The 16123-nt window shown below is 35.0% G+C and overlaps 1 protein-coding gene and 1 long non-coding RNA gene across 2 annotated transcripts; both read left to right on the plus strand.

The window, feature by feature from the left end:
• Nucleotides 1-457: 457 nt before the first annotated feature.
• Nucleotides 458-8766, plus strand: LOC140789615 (probable pectin methylesterase CGR2). The gene is made up of 7 exons (XM_073139387.1): nt 458-669; nt 781-936; nt 1029-1068; nt 1163-1204; nt 4612-4983; nt 5676-5731; nt 8425-8766. Exons 2-7 carry the CDS (start codon nt 814-816, stop codon nt 8569-8571), a joined length of 780 nt encoding a protein of 259 aa, XP_072995488.1. The 5' UTR covers nt 458-669; nt 781-813; the 3' UTR covers nt 8572-8766.
• A 1315-nt stretch (nt 8767-10081) lies between these two features.
• LOC140789623 (uncharacterized) lies at nt 10082-10469 on the plus strand. The gene is made up of 2 exons (XR_012109222.1): nt 10082-10213; nt 10347-10469. It is a non-coding gene; the product is annotated as an uncharacterized lncRNA (long non-coding RNA).
• The last annotated feature ends 5654 nt before the right edge of the window (nt 10470-16123 follow it).

A 16123-nucleotide genomic window follows, 5' to 3' on the forward strand; every position in this document is an offset into this window, starting at 1 on the left:
CAAAATATTTTTTACTGTAGCATGGTAAATTACTGTAGCAGAAGGGCAAAGTACTGTAGCATACGGGCGGGCTTTCGGGCCGGGTCGGGCGGGCAAAGAGCTGGCCCGTGCCGCCCATGGGTAGTTCGGGCTCGGGCCGGGCTGGGCCTAAACCGGGTCCGGGCCGGGCTTAGCCCGATCCAAACCGGGCCGGGTTGGGCCGGGCACGAGCGGGCTGGGCCATTTGATCATGTCTACTCGGGGGTCCGTCCTTAAGACATTCTTGGAGTCCTAATCACATCCACATCCCCATCCCCATCCCCATCCCCATCCCCATCCCCATCCCCATTAGAAATAGATGTAATGCGGTTCCTTTGTCTTCTAATCCTGGTGGACACGTGGAAGTATTCGCATCATCTTTCTTAAGCCAAGTGACCCGAGATTTGCTATTTGTTCCCTCTAATATGATCATATCTAAGACCTTTTAAAAAAGTAGTAAATAATAATAATAATAAAATCAAAAATAGCTGGACATTCTTGTTTTCCGCTTTAAATATGATGCCTCACACTGCATCCACGGTCGGCGCGTCGCACTTCACTCTCTCTCTCTCTCTCTCTCTCTCTCTAGCTCGGAGTGGCCAAATTAGTTTAGATCCGGCAAGAAACGCGCCAGATCTGCCACGCGGAATTGTAATCCTCGTCCAGATTCTCGATTTCGATTCTCTAATTGCAATGCTTAGATAGGATTTTTCCTGGGGATTTCTTGTTGTTAGATCTCGTTTCTCTTGTAATGCTTTCTAGGTTGGTGCTCATTAGCTTGACGGTGGGAAAGTGATGGCTAGAAGAGCGGTAAATCCGAACCGGCGATTGGTTGATACTGGGAATACTCCGTTTTCTGGCTTGCTGCATCCCAAATCGCGCTCGTCACCATTACTGTCGGTTGGATTGGTTCTTTTGGTGGGTTTCGTTTAATTGTGTGAATTCACAGTAGTTTCTGCTTTTGGATTTATGTATATTCACGTTGATGTGGAATTCTGTAATAATTTCAGGGTGCTTTTCTTCTCATTGGATACTTGTACAGTGGTTCGGGTCAGTACAAGATTACCACAGATTTAGGCTACTTTTAAGACAACTTGTGATTCATTCTGTAGTGTGGACTAATTTTTAATCGTATGATGATTAGGTGGATCTGGTGGTGTTAGAGAAGTTATAAGCAGAGATGGAGGTACAAATCTGCGTCTTTGTTCGTCACTGTAAATTTTTTATGCGGCTTTGGATGGGCTCATAGTCTTGTGAACACTGAACTTTATTGTTGCTTACACTAGTTTTAATTATGTCTGTCAGATTTGGAAATTATTTCTAACTAGCTTGTGAGAACTTCATTCTGTTATCATTTTTTCACTTTCAATGTTGATCGTTATAGTGATACTGGAACCAGGTTGTTAAATTAAAGTATTCTTCTTTCAGGATGACATATTTGGTCCTGTTAACGTCAATAGAAGTGAAAAGTTCTGCCTTATTACCTTATATGGAGTATAGAGTACTGTATGATTATTTAGTAGGATTTCAGCTTAGTAATTGGTGTTGGTCATTCTGAACGTATGTAATTTAAACTTTTGTTGCTGCTTGCATTTCTTGTCCTAATAACCTGGCCGATGTTATAACTTATAAGTTATGACTACCTTTATTTTGTATTTGTCATGCTTATGAGAGAAGAGGCGCCAAAATGTACATGATTACCTTTTCATTTAATGATCAAGAACTAGGTCAGTCTTTCAAACTATTTCTAGCGGAAAGGCATTTTTGCAGCCATGGTTGGTTAAATATTTTTAGCCACATAGTGTAAGATTATTTGTTTAGTTTAGTCTTTATCCCACAAGTCTTGGTAATCAACAATGTAGAGAAACAATACCATATTGAGATTTTCAATTTTTTAACTGCAGCGAACCTTTTGAGGGGATAAACTTAAACTAAGGCATAGGTCTTTAGAAAAACATGTTCATTGAATCCCATTATGAGCTTTGCAAATTTTCCGCCTTAATGTACAACAAAATTTCCTACAATTTTTCTCCTGAACCTACAAAACTTTTTTTTTTTGGTATGTTATCGTTATCTTAATTACAGTCAAAGTTATTTTTTAGTTCTATTTCCAAACAAGAGGTTGTCGCTTAGTGTGACTGTACAACTTGCTTTTTGCATTCAAGAGGTCATGAGTTCAATTCTTAGGAATAGTCTCTTCATAAAAGAGGTTAAGGCTATGTATGTCTCCGATCCATGGAATTTGGTTAGGCAGGAGGAGTCTTCAATTGCCTATGCCAACTATCTTGACTCCTAATTTGAATTTGTTTTCTAGATTTTTGTTTTGTGTCTCCTTTTTCTTGTCTGACTTATGATTCACAAGTGGAATTTTCTCGTGTTGTATTGAAATACTTAATCTTTTCTCTTGTTGTACTGAAATACTAAATCTTTTGAAAGCCCATTCAGATTTGGAATCTTTCTTGTGTACAAGTACACAAGGATTGCCTTGTCATTGGCATGTGCCGTGCCAACTGATTACAACCCATGGCATGGTGCTGTACTAACTCATGGCATGGCCAACACAATCAATGGCAAGAAAAGGGAAAATAGAAGGAGAGAAAGAGGGAGGAGGAAGGAAAATATATGTCTTGCCTGTTTGATTCCATTGCTATTGCCGGAATCTCTCGCTTTGTAGTGTGCCCTAGATTGGAGAAGACGACGATCAATTTCGCTTAAAGAAGAAGTCGAAATTGATCGTGAAATATACAATCTGATCCACTTCAAAGGGCATTTATAAGAAGAGATCAGGCGTAAATTAGTTGCATCTCCTTAGGCTCTAACTTAGACTTATGTTCATATAATTGAACAACTTTGCCATTAAAGAACTTGCCTTGCTAACAAGTTATTGAAAGTAAACTTGACAAGGGATTTCTAGAAAGAGCGCCAAAGGTCAACTAAAGAAAATTCTCTATAAGACTACAATATGTAATTGCAGGGATTGTCATACTGGTAGGCACTTACCATGCTGTCACTAGGTCAGCATGTGGCACGGGGTGGTGCCGATGGCAACCTTGAAAGTCTAGTATTGACACTTGACACCTTCCATGATTGTGAATAGGCATGTAAGGGCTTTCTAGGGCTGTAAGAGGCCTCCCCAAGGCTGCTCAGAGCAGGAGTAAAGAACATATATGCACTTGCTTTGGTACTGTGTTGAATCTCCATGAAAGTTGAATTTTTTAGACATTGATATATAGTAATTTACCTATTTTCTAGTGAAATGTGCAATATTTATAGGAAGGATATCTCTAGGCATGCCTTGTTAGGAATTACATGATAATGATATTGGTAGGATAACCAAGACCTTCTTGGAAGTTGGAATCAAGATGATATTGATGGGTTCACTGTGTTGGTGATTACCAAATGATTGCCTTGTCATTGGCATGTTTTGATTCTTTGTGCATTACCAAATGATTTAGGGCTTAGTTATTATTTCAAATTTCATGAGATAAAAAGTTGGTTCTCAGATATCTTTTTCAATCTTATCATCTTTAAGTGAATGCTGTTATAATCCGATTCAAGCTGTAGCAGCAGCTAGCAGCTACAGAGAGAGAGGGAGAGAGAGGGAAAGGGGAAGAGAGAGTGAGGGAGAGAGTGAGATACCTCAGACTAACAGTTAGAGAGATAGGAAAGAAGAGAGGGAGGAAGAGATATATTTACTTTTTAGGCTTTATATGTGAGTAATTATGTCTTCTTATTTTCTTATAATTTTTTCTAAACTTTTAGAAAATTTTCAACATTTTTAAATAATATTTAAAATTTTATTTAATTAAAATAGTCTGATCCGATACGTATCGTTTTTCCGGATGACCGATTCCGATACCGATTTTCGGAACCTTGGTTATAACACAGGTCGGGTGTTTCCTTGTTCTCTTTGTATTCTCATTTAAATATGAAATTGGTCAGAAGAGCAAGAGTCTCACGAAGGGGAACTAATCGATTAGATGGAGAATAGATTTCACATGTTCTCATGAGTGTAAATTTGAAGGGCTTTTTGAAAACTTCTTTATTAGTATAGTTTTTGAAATTTTCTTTATCCTTCAACTGCCTTGTCACCATTAAGCACTGATGCTTTTTGGAGACTGTTGCAAGTACCGACCAAATCACCAGTCTATGGTAAATGTAGATCTGAGCAGTAGAAGAATTGCAATTACTCTAGATTGTAGGGAGTATTGTCAAGTGGCTATTGTATACATCCATCCTGTCATCTGCATGACGGCATTCTCATTGTTTCAATCATATGTATGGTGGTTTTGGATTGTATAGACCATGCCCTGGCAGTTATGGCCTATGGGATATAAAGAGTTGAAGACATTATACTGCCTGAGTCCTGAAACTCACTGATTCTTTTAATATTTAATGATTTAATGAAAAATTGTTGTTTAATTAGGAAGAGTTCTGGCTATTGAGCATATTTAGAGAGAGCATACTATTTTATAGCTGCATGTCGTGCAAAATAGTCTGTTGCTGTTCTTTGCATTATAAATGATACCTTGTGTATTTCTGACAAGTAGATTAATACTTCTTCTAACTTCCCATTATATTATCTCATGACAGGTGCATCTTGCACACCAGAAGTTATACGAGCAATACCAACTTTAAAGAAAGCTTATGGTGGCAGCATGCATAAAATTCTTCACGTAGGCCCTGATACTTGTACAGTGGTTTCAAAGCTGTTGAAAGAAGATGATATTGAAGCATGGGGTGTGGAACCTTATGATTTGGATGATATTGATAGTAGCTGCAAGGGCCTTGTCCGCAAGGGCTTTGTGCGATTAGCTGATATTAAGTTTCCTCTACCTTACAAGTCAAAATCTTTTAACCTTGTCATAGTGTCAGATGCGCTGGATTACTTATCTCCAAAGTACCTTAATAAAACTCTACCAGATTTGGCAAGGGTATCAGCAGATGGTCTTGTTATATTTGCTGGTATGTTTTTGAAATGGTGATGTGTTTACTCTCTATCTATTGAAATAGCTTCCATATTAATAATATGCAGCCTACAGAGCATGTTGGGCAATAATTAGTGTATATTGGAAAATTTTGGATTTTAGTCCAGTTGTCATCAAAAATTTTGTTTTGTTATTGTTTTGAACCCATAAATATTCATTCTTGCCCTTCTATTGTGATAGTTGACTATCTTATGGGTATTGTGGTATACCCTAGAATTATTAACATTATCAAAGCTGATTCCTTTAATTCCTTTTAAGCTGATGGAGGAGAATTAGAAGATGCTTAGAACTGTAACTTGACGATTATATTATGTGCTGGTGTTGCATAGTCTTCTTATAAGTTGGCTTAAATTTCTGGAATCAATTTGTCTATCACATCTTGGTACCTAAATGGTCATGCCTCTTCAATAATGATGTCGACTGTACAATCTTTTCTCCTAGACCCACCTTGGAGGAAGCCTTGGCCAAGAAAATGTACTGGTTAATGTCCTCATGGCCTTTTAGAAGTATATTAACTTGCAATATTATTTATTTGTTTATGCTATTTGTGAATTAGGACTATATGATAGATCCAAGTTAGCAAGGATGTAATATATTATTAATTCATTATATAGTATATTGCTTAGTATGAAAATCATTCATCTTCATTTCCTTTCACTTTATTTTTAGGTTATCCAGGTCAGCAAAGAGCAAAAATTTCTGAGCTATCAAAATTTGGAAGGCCGGTATGCACTGACTTATGTTTACAGCTATTCACTTATATTGAGATATACTGTTACTTATATGATTGGTTACCCGACCTCTCTAGGTATCATTATGATCCTTGGTAATTCGATCTTATGTACAACTATCTTATCTTTTTATTTTATATGGTTTTAAGTTTTAACATTCTCTTCATACAGATGTTTCTAATCTAATATAGACATTCATTTCAGTTGTCCTGCTGAAGTACTTCCCACCCTTTTCTTCACATTGTGTTTTGTGTATGACCAATTTCATTTTACTGTTCTGCATCACACCCATGAAGTGATCAAATTTAGCATTCTAATCAAGTCATATTGCAACATTTTTCATTGAATTGCAAACTGGGTACTTTGTAAAGTGGTTGAGACGACAACTGATCTCCATTTTCTCCAACCAGAATGAAGAGAACTCGCACCTAGAGAAGATTGGTATTGCAAGTTTATGTTGTCTTCTGGCCAATGGAGCATTTGTTATGTTATTGATGCATTATTTGTATTTAAAAGCTGTCATGTGGTCTTCTCTATCTAATGAATGAGTAATGCATTTGGAATTCATATGCCCTGCACACACACCTCGAGTATATGATTCAACAGAAACCACACAAGGAAAGATCGATAGAAACCTCTGGTAAAATATCCACCAGCACCCATAACATATAAAGTACATTACAAAGTCTGTTCTATGGATTAATGACTTACTCATTTAGTGACTTTGACACTTGACATCCCAAATTGGGTACTATTGGATTAGGTGACTTAGAGAATAGGTAGACATCTGTGATACACCTTGTTAGAGTCTTTTCTTATTGCATTAGTTATTTGTTTTCATTAAAATAAATTTTCGGTAGGTCGCGTTCGAACGCGGAAGTCATCAGGTTCGCAAAAACAGTGAACGTGAAATGTGTATGCGAACGCGCTCAGGCGCGTTCGAACACCCGCATTTGAATATCTGCATCAGGTTCGCATCGACAGAGAACGCCTTTTGTGCGTTCAAACGTGATCGGTGGGAGTCCATTAGAATTAGGGTTAATTATTGTTATTTTGGTTTGTTGGCTAGCCTCTCTATAAAGGTGTGGATGGCAGCCAAAATCATTATGCTATTGGAATATTAGTTTCTTGCCTCTCTATCTTCTCTCTACCCTAATCTCCCTCCTCTCTCTTCACCAATCTATCACTTCTACCGTTGACAAGGTCTCTCCTAACTTCTAATCTCCCTCATCTATCGAGTCCTTCCTCTTCTTTGGGATCTCGACCACTTCTTTCCCTTCATCTTTATTCCTTAAACAATATCACCCATCCACCCTCATCTCTATTATTATCCATAACCCTAACTTTCACTCCACTCGTCACCACCACCATCATCCGCAATATATCATGTTTTCGTCCCAGTTGCGGTTCAAATATGCAAAGGGCGTAAATACGAAAAATGTAAATCAGAGAGTTACGGATCGATTCCACTTGGTTTCGTAATTTTCTGACTACGGAAAAATACTTGGTGAATATTTTTCCTTGATTATGCAAATTACTTCCTTCAATAAATTCAGATCTTGAAGGGATCGTTCCATAGCCTACCAGTGGTATCAGTGCCTATTAGTTTGGTACCGTAGTCCCTATCAGTGGTATCAGAGCCTATCAATTTGGTATTGTAGACCTATCATTGATATCAGAGCCTATCAATTTGGTATCGTAGACGTATCAATCTATTGGCATTCTAGCCTTTCCTCTCTTTTTAGGGTCTTTTTGAAAGAGAATCCAGCTTTGGTCGTGAATTCTTGAAGAGAATTAAAATTTTCCTAATTGACCAGAGTTGTCAAACTGACCATGCTAGTTAATTCTAGTTTTGTCAGCAAGATTACTTTAGGTTCCTGGTGAATGGTGAGATAGTGCTGGAATTATATTTGAGCAGCATATGGATCACTGTCCATCCTTTAGGTCATTTGGCCTATTTGTTTTATTATCTATTTATTCTACCTCTCAACCAGCTGAGACCAACCTGGTAACTTGCATAGTTGCATATCTTTTGGAACCCAATTAAAATTAACAATCTTGTTGCTCTTTGCTTTGTTCCTTTGACAAACCTACAATATAGCAAGTCATTCCAATGATTTTTCATGTCCTAGCCATTCAATATGAGATTGTTAGAATATAAACTGTAAAAACCATTATTTTCTGACAACATAAATTTTTTAAATAGTTGGTGAATTAGTATGGTATTAGAGTCTAGTTTTCTAGAAGTTTGGAGGTCAAATCTCGTTGAACCCATTTAATCTCTATTTTTATTACTTTTCATTTGTCCACGAACGGTGTACAAGGTCTGCATGTGAAGGCTATTCAAGGTATGATATAATTGTTAGTCTGTTATCTAATAATTAAGTTTTTAGAGTAGTTTGTGTGTTAATAAAGATTGATTAGAGTGAATTTGATCACATATCAATTGAGAAGACAGTTTGGGAATTGTCTAAGCTATTCTATTCTGAACTGGTATTAGCTATTCATTTATTCTGAACTTAACTGGTCATACTAGCAATAATTTCATCATGAGCTTGTGCGCTACAATTTGCAGAAGATAGTTTGGGATGTTGGTCCACTTTGTCTGAATACCAAGGGATGATAGGACTTTATTATAGGATTTTGGAGTTCATTCATATGACAACATTTTTTTTTCATACTTGTAGGCTAAATTGAGGAGTTCATCATGGTGGATACGCTATTTTGTTCAGAATGGGTTAGAAGAGAATGAAACTGCAACGAAGAAGTTTGAACAGGAAGCTACCAAGATATCTTACCAACCAAGCTGCCAAGTTTTCCACCTCAGCTCGTAGGCTCGCGCTTATCCTAAGGATGCCTCATATGACAAGGCAAGAATATTTGTCCGCTCGCATCTGTAACTCGTCCATGTTCTGTATTTTCCACCTAGTGAAGATTTTGTTCCACTGATCCATTTTATGTTATAATTGTAAAAATTCAGTTATTTGTTCATCAGAATATGCAAACCTCTTATTGACTTTTGGTTGGAAGCATTGGTTGCAACTAGAATTACCTACTCTCTAATTAATATATAGTCGCAATACTCATTTGCCAGCTTAATCTAGTAATGCTTGTTTTATTCTGATCAATATCACTCATATTTCTAGGGTTAATACTGTTGTATCCTTGATGTTGACCAGTTAGCTCATTAATTCACAATTGACTCAGAATAAGGATCTCTTATTCAAGTCCTTATCCAGGGAATAAATGCCAGGGATGCCGGATAACTACCTCATAGCAAATATAACTGAACTAGAGTAGGTGGTTATATTGCAGGAAATCCTACTCGTAATTCTTTTTAACAAAAATAAACATCTTAGAATATATATATAAAAAAGAAATCACTCCTGATCAGATTGAGGGAAATGCTCTTCTTAATTTGGTTTGGTGAAAGAATTCCAACCTCTTTCCTCCCCCTCTGTCATTCGTTTTTCCCACTTCATGCCAGCAATGGAATAATAGCATGCATGCAGTTATATTTCCCAATACGAAGCTTTATATATTTATGTCTGTAGGCATATATACATATATGCTTTGCATTAACTAGAAATCTTAAACCACAAGACAACTCCCATCTCCCAAATGAGAAACACACGCACTTTAATCTTAATGCCTTCCAACTCTCATCGATATCTTAAACCTCAAGACACCACTTGTTGTTATCTTTTCACTTGTCGTCCCTGAGAGAAGTAGTGAGGAAGATGACAATGGGAGGTGCCCCCGGCACACGACTTGGGTTGCCAAGTCGGCTGGCGAGGTGCTCTCTTCGCTGCTTCATCAAACATTGCTTCCATGATCTACAGTACTTCCTCGGTCTAGCGATCACATTCTTTTCAAGTTATATCCCCTTGTATGCCTCCATCTTCTCCATCCCTCGATTAATTTTACTCTCCTGATTCGTTGAAGAAGGAAACATGGAATAACCAGCAGCAAAAGAAGCAGCACTTCGCCAGCCTAATTGACAACCCCACTCTAATGCCAGGACCACCTGCCATTGTCATCTTTCTCACTACTTCTCTGAGGCACTAAAAATTGAGATTATATGGGCAGTAAAAGGATAACAATCAAAGAACTCTTCTCAAAGTCGAAGAGAGAGAGAGAGAGAGAGAGAGAGAGAGAGAGAGAGAGGATGTGTGGAAACCACTGCAGGCATTGACCAATAGGAAGGAGGCATGTTCTTTACACTTGATTACGAATTTTAGCTACTTGTAATAATGCCAATTTTCTTGTAGTTCTTTTTTCTTTTCCCTGGATGCTTTTTATGCATGCATGGCTTCATAATGATCCTTTTATCTCATCTTTCAGGTACAAGGCGTTAATAAACTCTTTGGATGTAGTTTCTAGCATAATAGGCAGAGCTTTGGCGACGAGAAAGATTGCCATATGTGCAAATGATCATTCTATGAGTTGGGCAATCTGGAAGAATGGATGCTCTATGTGAGTTGCTCATTCAAATTTCTAAGAGTAATACTATTCTACCCTTGATGATCGATGTTTACTAGTCCTTAGCTCAATATATAATTCATAATTGACTCAGAATAAGGAACTCTTATTTCAAGTCCTTATCCAGGGAATAAATGCCAGGGATGCAGGATAACTATCCCATGCTCAGGGCCCCAGCAAAGATACGCAGGTCCTTTTACCAGAATCAAAATTGAGATGGTTTCACATGAATAAAACGCCAATTTTAAAGCACTATATTTCTTATCTCGTGGAGCTTGTGCATCAATACCTGCAGTAGTTTTCACAATCTCTCTTTGACTTTGGAGGGTCCTTTGCTTGTAATAATATAGTTTAAAATTTGGAAAACCAAACCTAGGGTTAGAGATCAATTTAAATGTCTAGTTCTCATTGGTGATTAAATGCAGAGGAGGCCCTCTTCATTTGCCCATGGGAGCTTTCTTCTCTTCTCTTCTCTTCTCTTCTTTTCTTTTCTTTTCTAGTATAATAATTAATTAGATTGAAATTCGGTGTGAGCCAAATTCACACAAATTGATTTAGGCAGGCCGACAGATGTGCATCGATATATTAATTATACACATCCAACAGTTTTGATTGCATCTGCTTATATCTTATAATTTATTATATTTCCTTCCGAGCATAACTAGAATTGTCAAATAATACTGATTAATGTGTTGGCATGCATTCGAGAGCGCATTCGAAATAATCAGCACATATTAGCCAATATCAAATCAAGGCTTGGCAATTAAATATCTTTGCAAATATAGTTGTCAATACATTAAAAAAATATCTGAACAGAATAATAGCCTCAAAGTTTGATATACATAGGTTTAGAGGCAAAACTTAAAACTACACTTGGTTGTCACTGCTAATTTAAAAAAATTAAATCCACATATTAAAACTAAACTGTTAGGCTAAATATATACTTATTTGTTTTCTGGAGTCATCATCATATATTGTAATCACTAGTACGAATACAAAAATATCATTCTCTTTTGACCATTTAAGCATATCGTTCCATTGGAACTTCGAATTAATAAAAGTCAATTGACCAACAAAACATGAGAGACAAAACGTGCAAGACAAGAAAAATAAATGGACAATAAACACAATAGAATTAACAGGAAAGTACCTAATGTTAAGATTGGACAATATGAAGTTATTATTATTTTTTTTAAAGTAGAGAGAAGTATAAATAATGCCATACATTTTAATTATATGGCAAATAAAAGCATTAGTGAAATCTAACAATTCAAATAGATAGATAGATAGATAGATAGATAGAGTCTAGCTCAATATTAAGTTAACTTAACTATAGAAATTAAATCAAGCCTCTCCAAAAGAATAGAGATAAATTCTGATAAGTTAGAAATAAACCAAGCATTTAAAATAATAAAATCAATCAATCCAGTACTCTGTTATTTAATCTCAAATGTCATTTAGATGAGTGAGATGAGGGTAATTTAGAAGAACACAAAATTATCATTTAAATTGAATAAAATATTTTACTTTTTATTACAATCTATCAAGGGATTGTTAAATTAACTTTTAGCCTAAGGACTCTAATTGTAAATAATGAAAAGATGCCTTTATTTATAATATAGTCAAAATTAGGGTTTTTTTTAACTTAATTATATTTCATTTTTCAATTAGCATTAATGAACTCTACATATATAATTTATCTAGATTCTATTATAACAAAATGTATATCGTCTATAGAAAACATATGTACTTAGTTTTTAAAATTTTAATCTTACTAATGAAAATAATAACTGTAATTAAATTGCACAATCTCTGTCAAATTTAGTGTGTTATTTATGAGTTTCTTTAAACACAATAAGATTGCCATTGCAAATATGGATAATTATACTCTTCAATATAAAAATAATGAAACAAGAAGTTGGTCTCAGAATCCAAAATCTAAGAAAATTTGAGGAACCCTAACTCAATTAATTACATGAAAATTTGCTTAAAGAATTGTTTAAGATTTTAAAGAAAGCATTTCCATATAAGTCATTTTTTTCAATGACTTTCAAATATAAATCGTTGATCTGATCAACTTAATAATTTTCTTAGCTACTTTTAAATTTCTATAAAATTTGCTAACTAATTTAGAAATTATTTCCCAGTGAGTGATTTCTCAACACCTTTAATATTTTATGTAAATTTCAATATAAATTAGATACATGATAAAAAATTTTTTTGAAAGACTTAAACTAGTCAAAAACTCTAGAATCTTATATTATAATTGATGTCATCAAGTCTCTCAATCAATCCATTGGAATTAGTCAATACCAAGTTGGAACAAACCCAATACTCCATTTATTTCATTTGGTAAGGTGTTAATTCCTACAACAGCTGATATTTTTTTCCTCCTATTTTTTAGTTCTAATCCAGAAAGCTACGTATACTTTATCCCTTTACTTTTCTCCAAGACCAAATAGATTAATCAACATTAACTCGAAGTTGCTCTCATGACCAATTGTTTATCCTCCTCCCTTTGTCAGCTGGACTCCACCCATGATCCCAAAACTCGCACTCCCATCCCTTTATAAATCCAAACATTTGAGCACAAAAGCAAAGGAAAATAGCAAAAGGAAGAGCGGAGGGACGACTGACTCTTCTTCTGTCTCTCCTAATTAAATGGAAGGTCTAATTCCATTTGTTTACAGGGCTATAGTCCACTACAAGAATGGAGGGCAAACTCCTACGGGGAATCCATTCTTCAATGAATCACCTTCTCTCTCACCCTCGGCTTCTTACATGCGGCTCGCCGGCGACTCCGGCAGATTCTCGATGGCTTCTGAGATGCAATTGTATTCTTCGACGATCACTACCATCACCGCCACCACCACCGTAACCACTACTAATGGAACACAGTCTCCTCACTGCTTTCCATGCCACATGGATACGGTGAGGAGCGTGCGAAGGCGTTCGGCGGCGTGCTAGGGTACATAGCAAAGTATACTATATAGATATAAAATATGATAATCGTCATTTTAATTGAAATGACTAGCTTATCATAATTCTGTCAATGGTCATCCTTGTTGCTCCTAAGGTATTTTTTCACTTTGATTGGTGTACTCATGAGTTTTTTTTTTCTCTTTTCTTTTCTTTTTTTCTTAATAACATATGGCTTTGCAAAAGGAGCTAGCCATGCCACTGAGGTATCAAAGAAGTATGGGGATAAGTGTATGAACTCTGTGTAAATAGTAATTATCTATTGCAATGAAGGATTTATTTCTGTCATACTTTTGTTAATATTCTTCTTCTTTTTCTATTTTGTCATCATGATATTGGACATTTGGAGGAATACAAATCAAAGCATTAGACTGTAATACCTGAAAAATATCCTCTCTTTTTTCCCTCTGTCATTTAATTAATCAAAACAACAAAAGAAGGAGGCTTATCCTCTTAGATAACCACATAAACTGAGGATAAGATCTTCCTTTGGAATAGTCTTCAGTGATATAATTATCCAAACATGGCGTAATGAAATCGGAAAGCATAAAGCTATAATAAATTATCCTGTGACAATGATTGTAATTATAATATTTGAATAATGTAACCTTACATATATATATATATATATATATATAGGAATAAGTATCAAACAAAAGGTTGATACGAATATGTTGCACTTATCATTATAGTGGATGTTTGTATTTATCTTCCAAATCACTGTCTATTGCTGAATGGTAGATTAAAAATATGATATGGATTGCTTGACTAAGTTAATGACAAGTTAAGTGAGATTAATTATCACTATCCTTTGTCCATAATCTTCTCTTCCCCTTCTCTATTAAGATAGATAAAGAGTAATTGATTAGTTGTGTATAATTTGTATTTATGTTGTCCTAGAGAACATTATTAGACTCAACTACATGACCAAAATAATTATAGGCGAAAAGGGATAGCTCACTATATATAGGAACAAGTCACTCTAGTAAGTACCAACTAAATTACCAATTAAATTATAATTAAATAATTAAAGAGGCTCATATTGTACTGAGTATATTTAAATTTTAATTCCAATTAACTGAGACACATTAAGTTTTTGTTTATCAAAAAAAAATAATAATAATGTAAGGTATTTTGGGTGGTTTGTGAACTTTTCTTAAAAAGGTGAATACAATGTTTAAAATGTAATCTATATATATTGTTATTATGTTATCTATAGTTTAATCTTTTAAGTCAAGTAATTATATAACATGATATAACTAGATTTTATAGAGCCATTACTAGTTATCAATTCTTGTTGAACAGGGACCTAGAAGAATGAATGTGTCTTATCTTGTAAGAATTACTCAACATTGTGTCCTCTTATTTTACTCCAACTGTGTAGGCTATAGAATTTTTTTACTATTTTAAGTCTCTCCTAAATTTTATTTTATACATCTCCCATATTTTAAAATTTAAATACGAGACTAAGTACTTTTTAAATAACTTAAATAGTGATTTATATATAAATTTAAAATTGCTTATCATATAAATTGCTTAGTAGTTCCAGCAATTACTGTATAAATCGTTGCACAGATTTTTTTTAAATACACCTAATATTATTTTTAAATGGTGAAATGTACTAAACGCTTAAAATAATTTGGGAGGACAAAGTTTGGTCAAAAACTCCAAGCTATAACAAGGAAACTTGTGTGGAATCCAATTAGCTAGTTTCAATGAATACCTCCATGTACATGTCCTCTCCTACTCAAATAGGCCAATGCCCTAACCTTTAGTAAGGTTGGTAGTCACACATAAGCAACCAAAAAACACCAACCTAATTCCCATTTGGGTACATTAATTGCATAGATAGAAAAAAAAGAAGGCATTGAAAGAGATACATAGATACAATTAAAAGACAGGGTCCACCACTGCTATGCAATTTGTCAAAGGCCAAGGATAAGAATTGCTCAAGTTTTGGCCTCCCCCAAAAGGAATTTGCATTGGATGGTGATGCTTTTGGCTGCCCATCCCTATCATTTCTATTGGTTTCTCTCATTGACCAACTTGTCCTACTCAATGTATTTCCTGAGAAGCTTCCACTTTGATTTGATATTTGAGCCTTATTATTATAACTTTAATGATATCTCTTTGCTAGCAAATTTTGACTTTTTGGTCCTGTGATATTGTTGTTGGTGGGTCTTCAAGTTGAATTTAAAAAAATTAAATAAATGATTTGTGATTATAAATAGTAAGATATTTGTTTTGGATGGTAGCTAGGTAGGGGTGAAAACGGATCGGATACGGATCGGATAGTTCTTAACCCATATCCGGATCCATATTTTTAGTCCGGATACAGATTCGGATACGGATATTGGACGGATAACAAAATTTAAAATCATATCCTAACTAAATGGATACGGATAATTTTCAGATAGAGAATCGGATCTTAAATGGATATTGATTAAATTTAAAAGAATTATAATATTTTATTTAAATATAATTAACACAAAAATATTAAGAGTTTTACAACAAATAAAATTTTTGTATGTCAAATATGTAAAATTAGAGAAATCAATCTCTATAAATAATATATAATGTATTATTAGTAACAATATTAATATTTACTATTTAAATAAGCAAACTAAAAACTGTAAATTATTTTAAAAAATATGCGGGTAAACAGATATCCGATATCTGTATCCGAATCCGAAAAATATATCCGACCCGTATCCGAATTCATATCCGAATTTTTTTTCAAAAACTCTATCCGTATCCGAATCGGATAGAAAATTTCTATCCGAATCCAATCTGAATCGGGTCGGATAGCGGGTCGGATCAGAGTTAATCCGACCCATTTTCACCCCTATAGCTAGGTGCCTTAGACAATATTATTAAAGTTACAAACTTTGCCACGTAAGAAATACTACACATTAATGCCATTAG

The sequence above is a fragment of the Typha latifolia genome, chromosome 1, assembly GCF_019914945.1.
Source record: "Typha latifolia isolate L0001 chromosome 1, TyphaL0001v2, whole genome shotgun sequence".
NCBI classification, from domain to species: domain Eukaryota; kingdom Viridiplantae; phylum Streptophyta; class Magnoliopsida; order Poales; family Typhaceae; genus Typha; species Typha latifolia.

What these genes read in the sequence shown, in the direction of transcription:
- LOC140789615 (XM_073139387.1), top strand. Translation starts at nt 814, where the DNA reads ATGGCTAGAAGAGCGGTAAATCCGAACCGGCGATTGGTTGATACTGGG. An exon ending in AGTTATAAGCAGAGATGGAG is followed by an intron (nt 1,205 to 4,611) that starts GTACAAATCTGC and finishes ATCTCATGACAG; the next exon opens with GTGCATCTTGCACACCAGAA. An exon ending in TGGTCTTGTTATATTTGCTG is followed by an intron (nt 4,984 to 5,675) that starts GTATGTTTTTGA and finishes CTTTATTTTTAG; the next exon opens with GTTATCCAGGTCAGCAAAGA.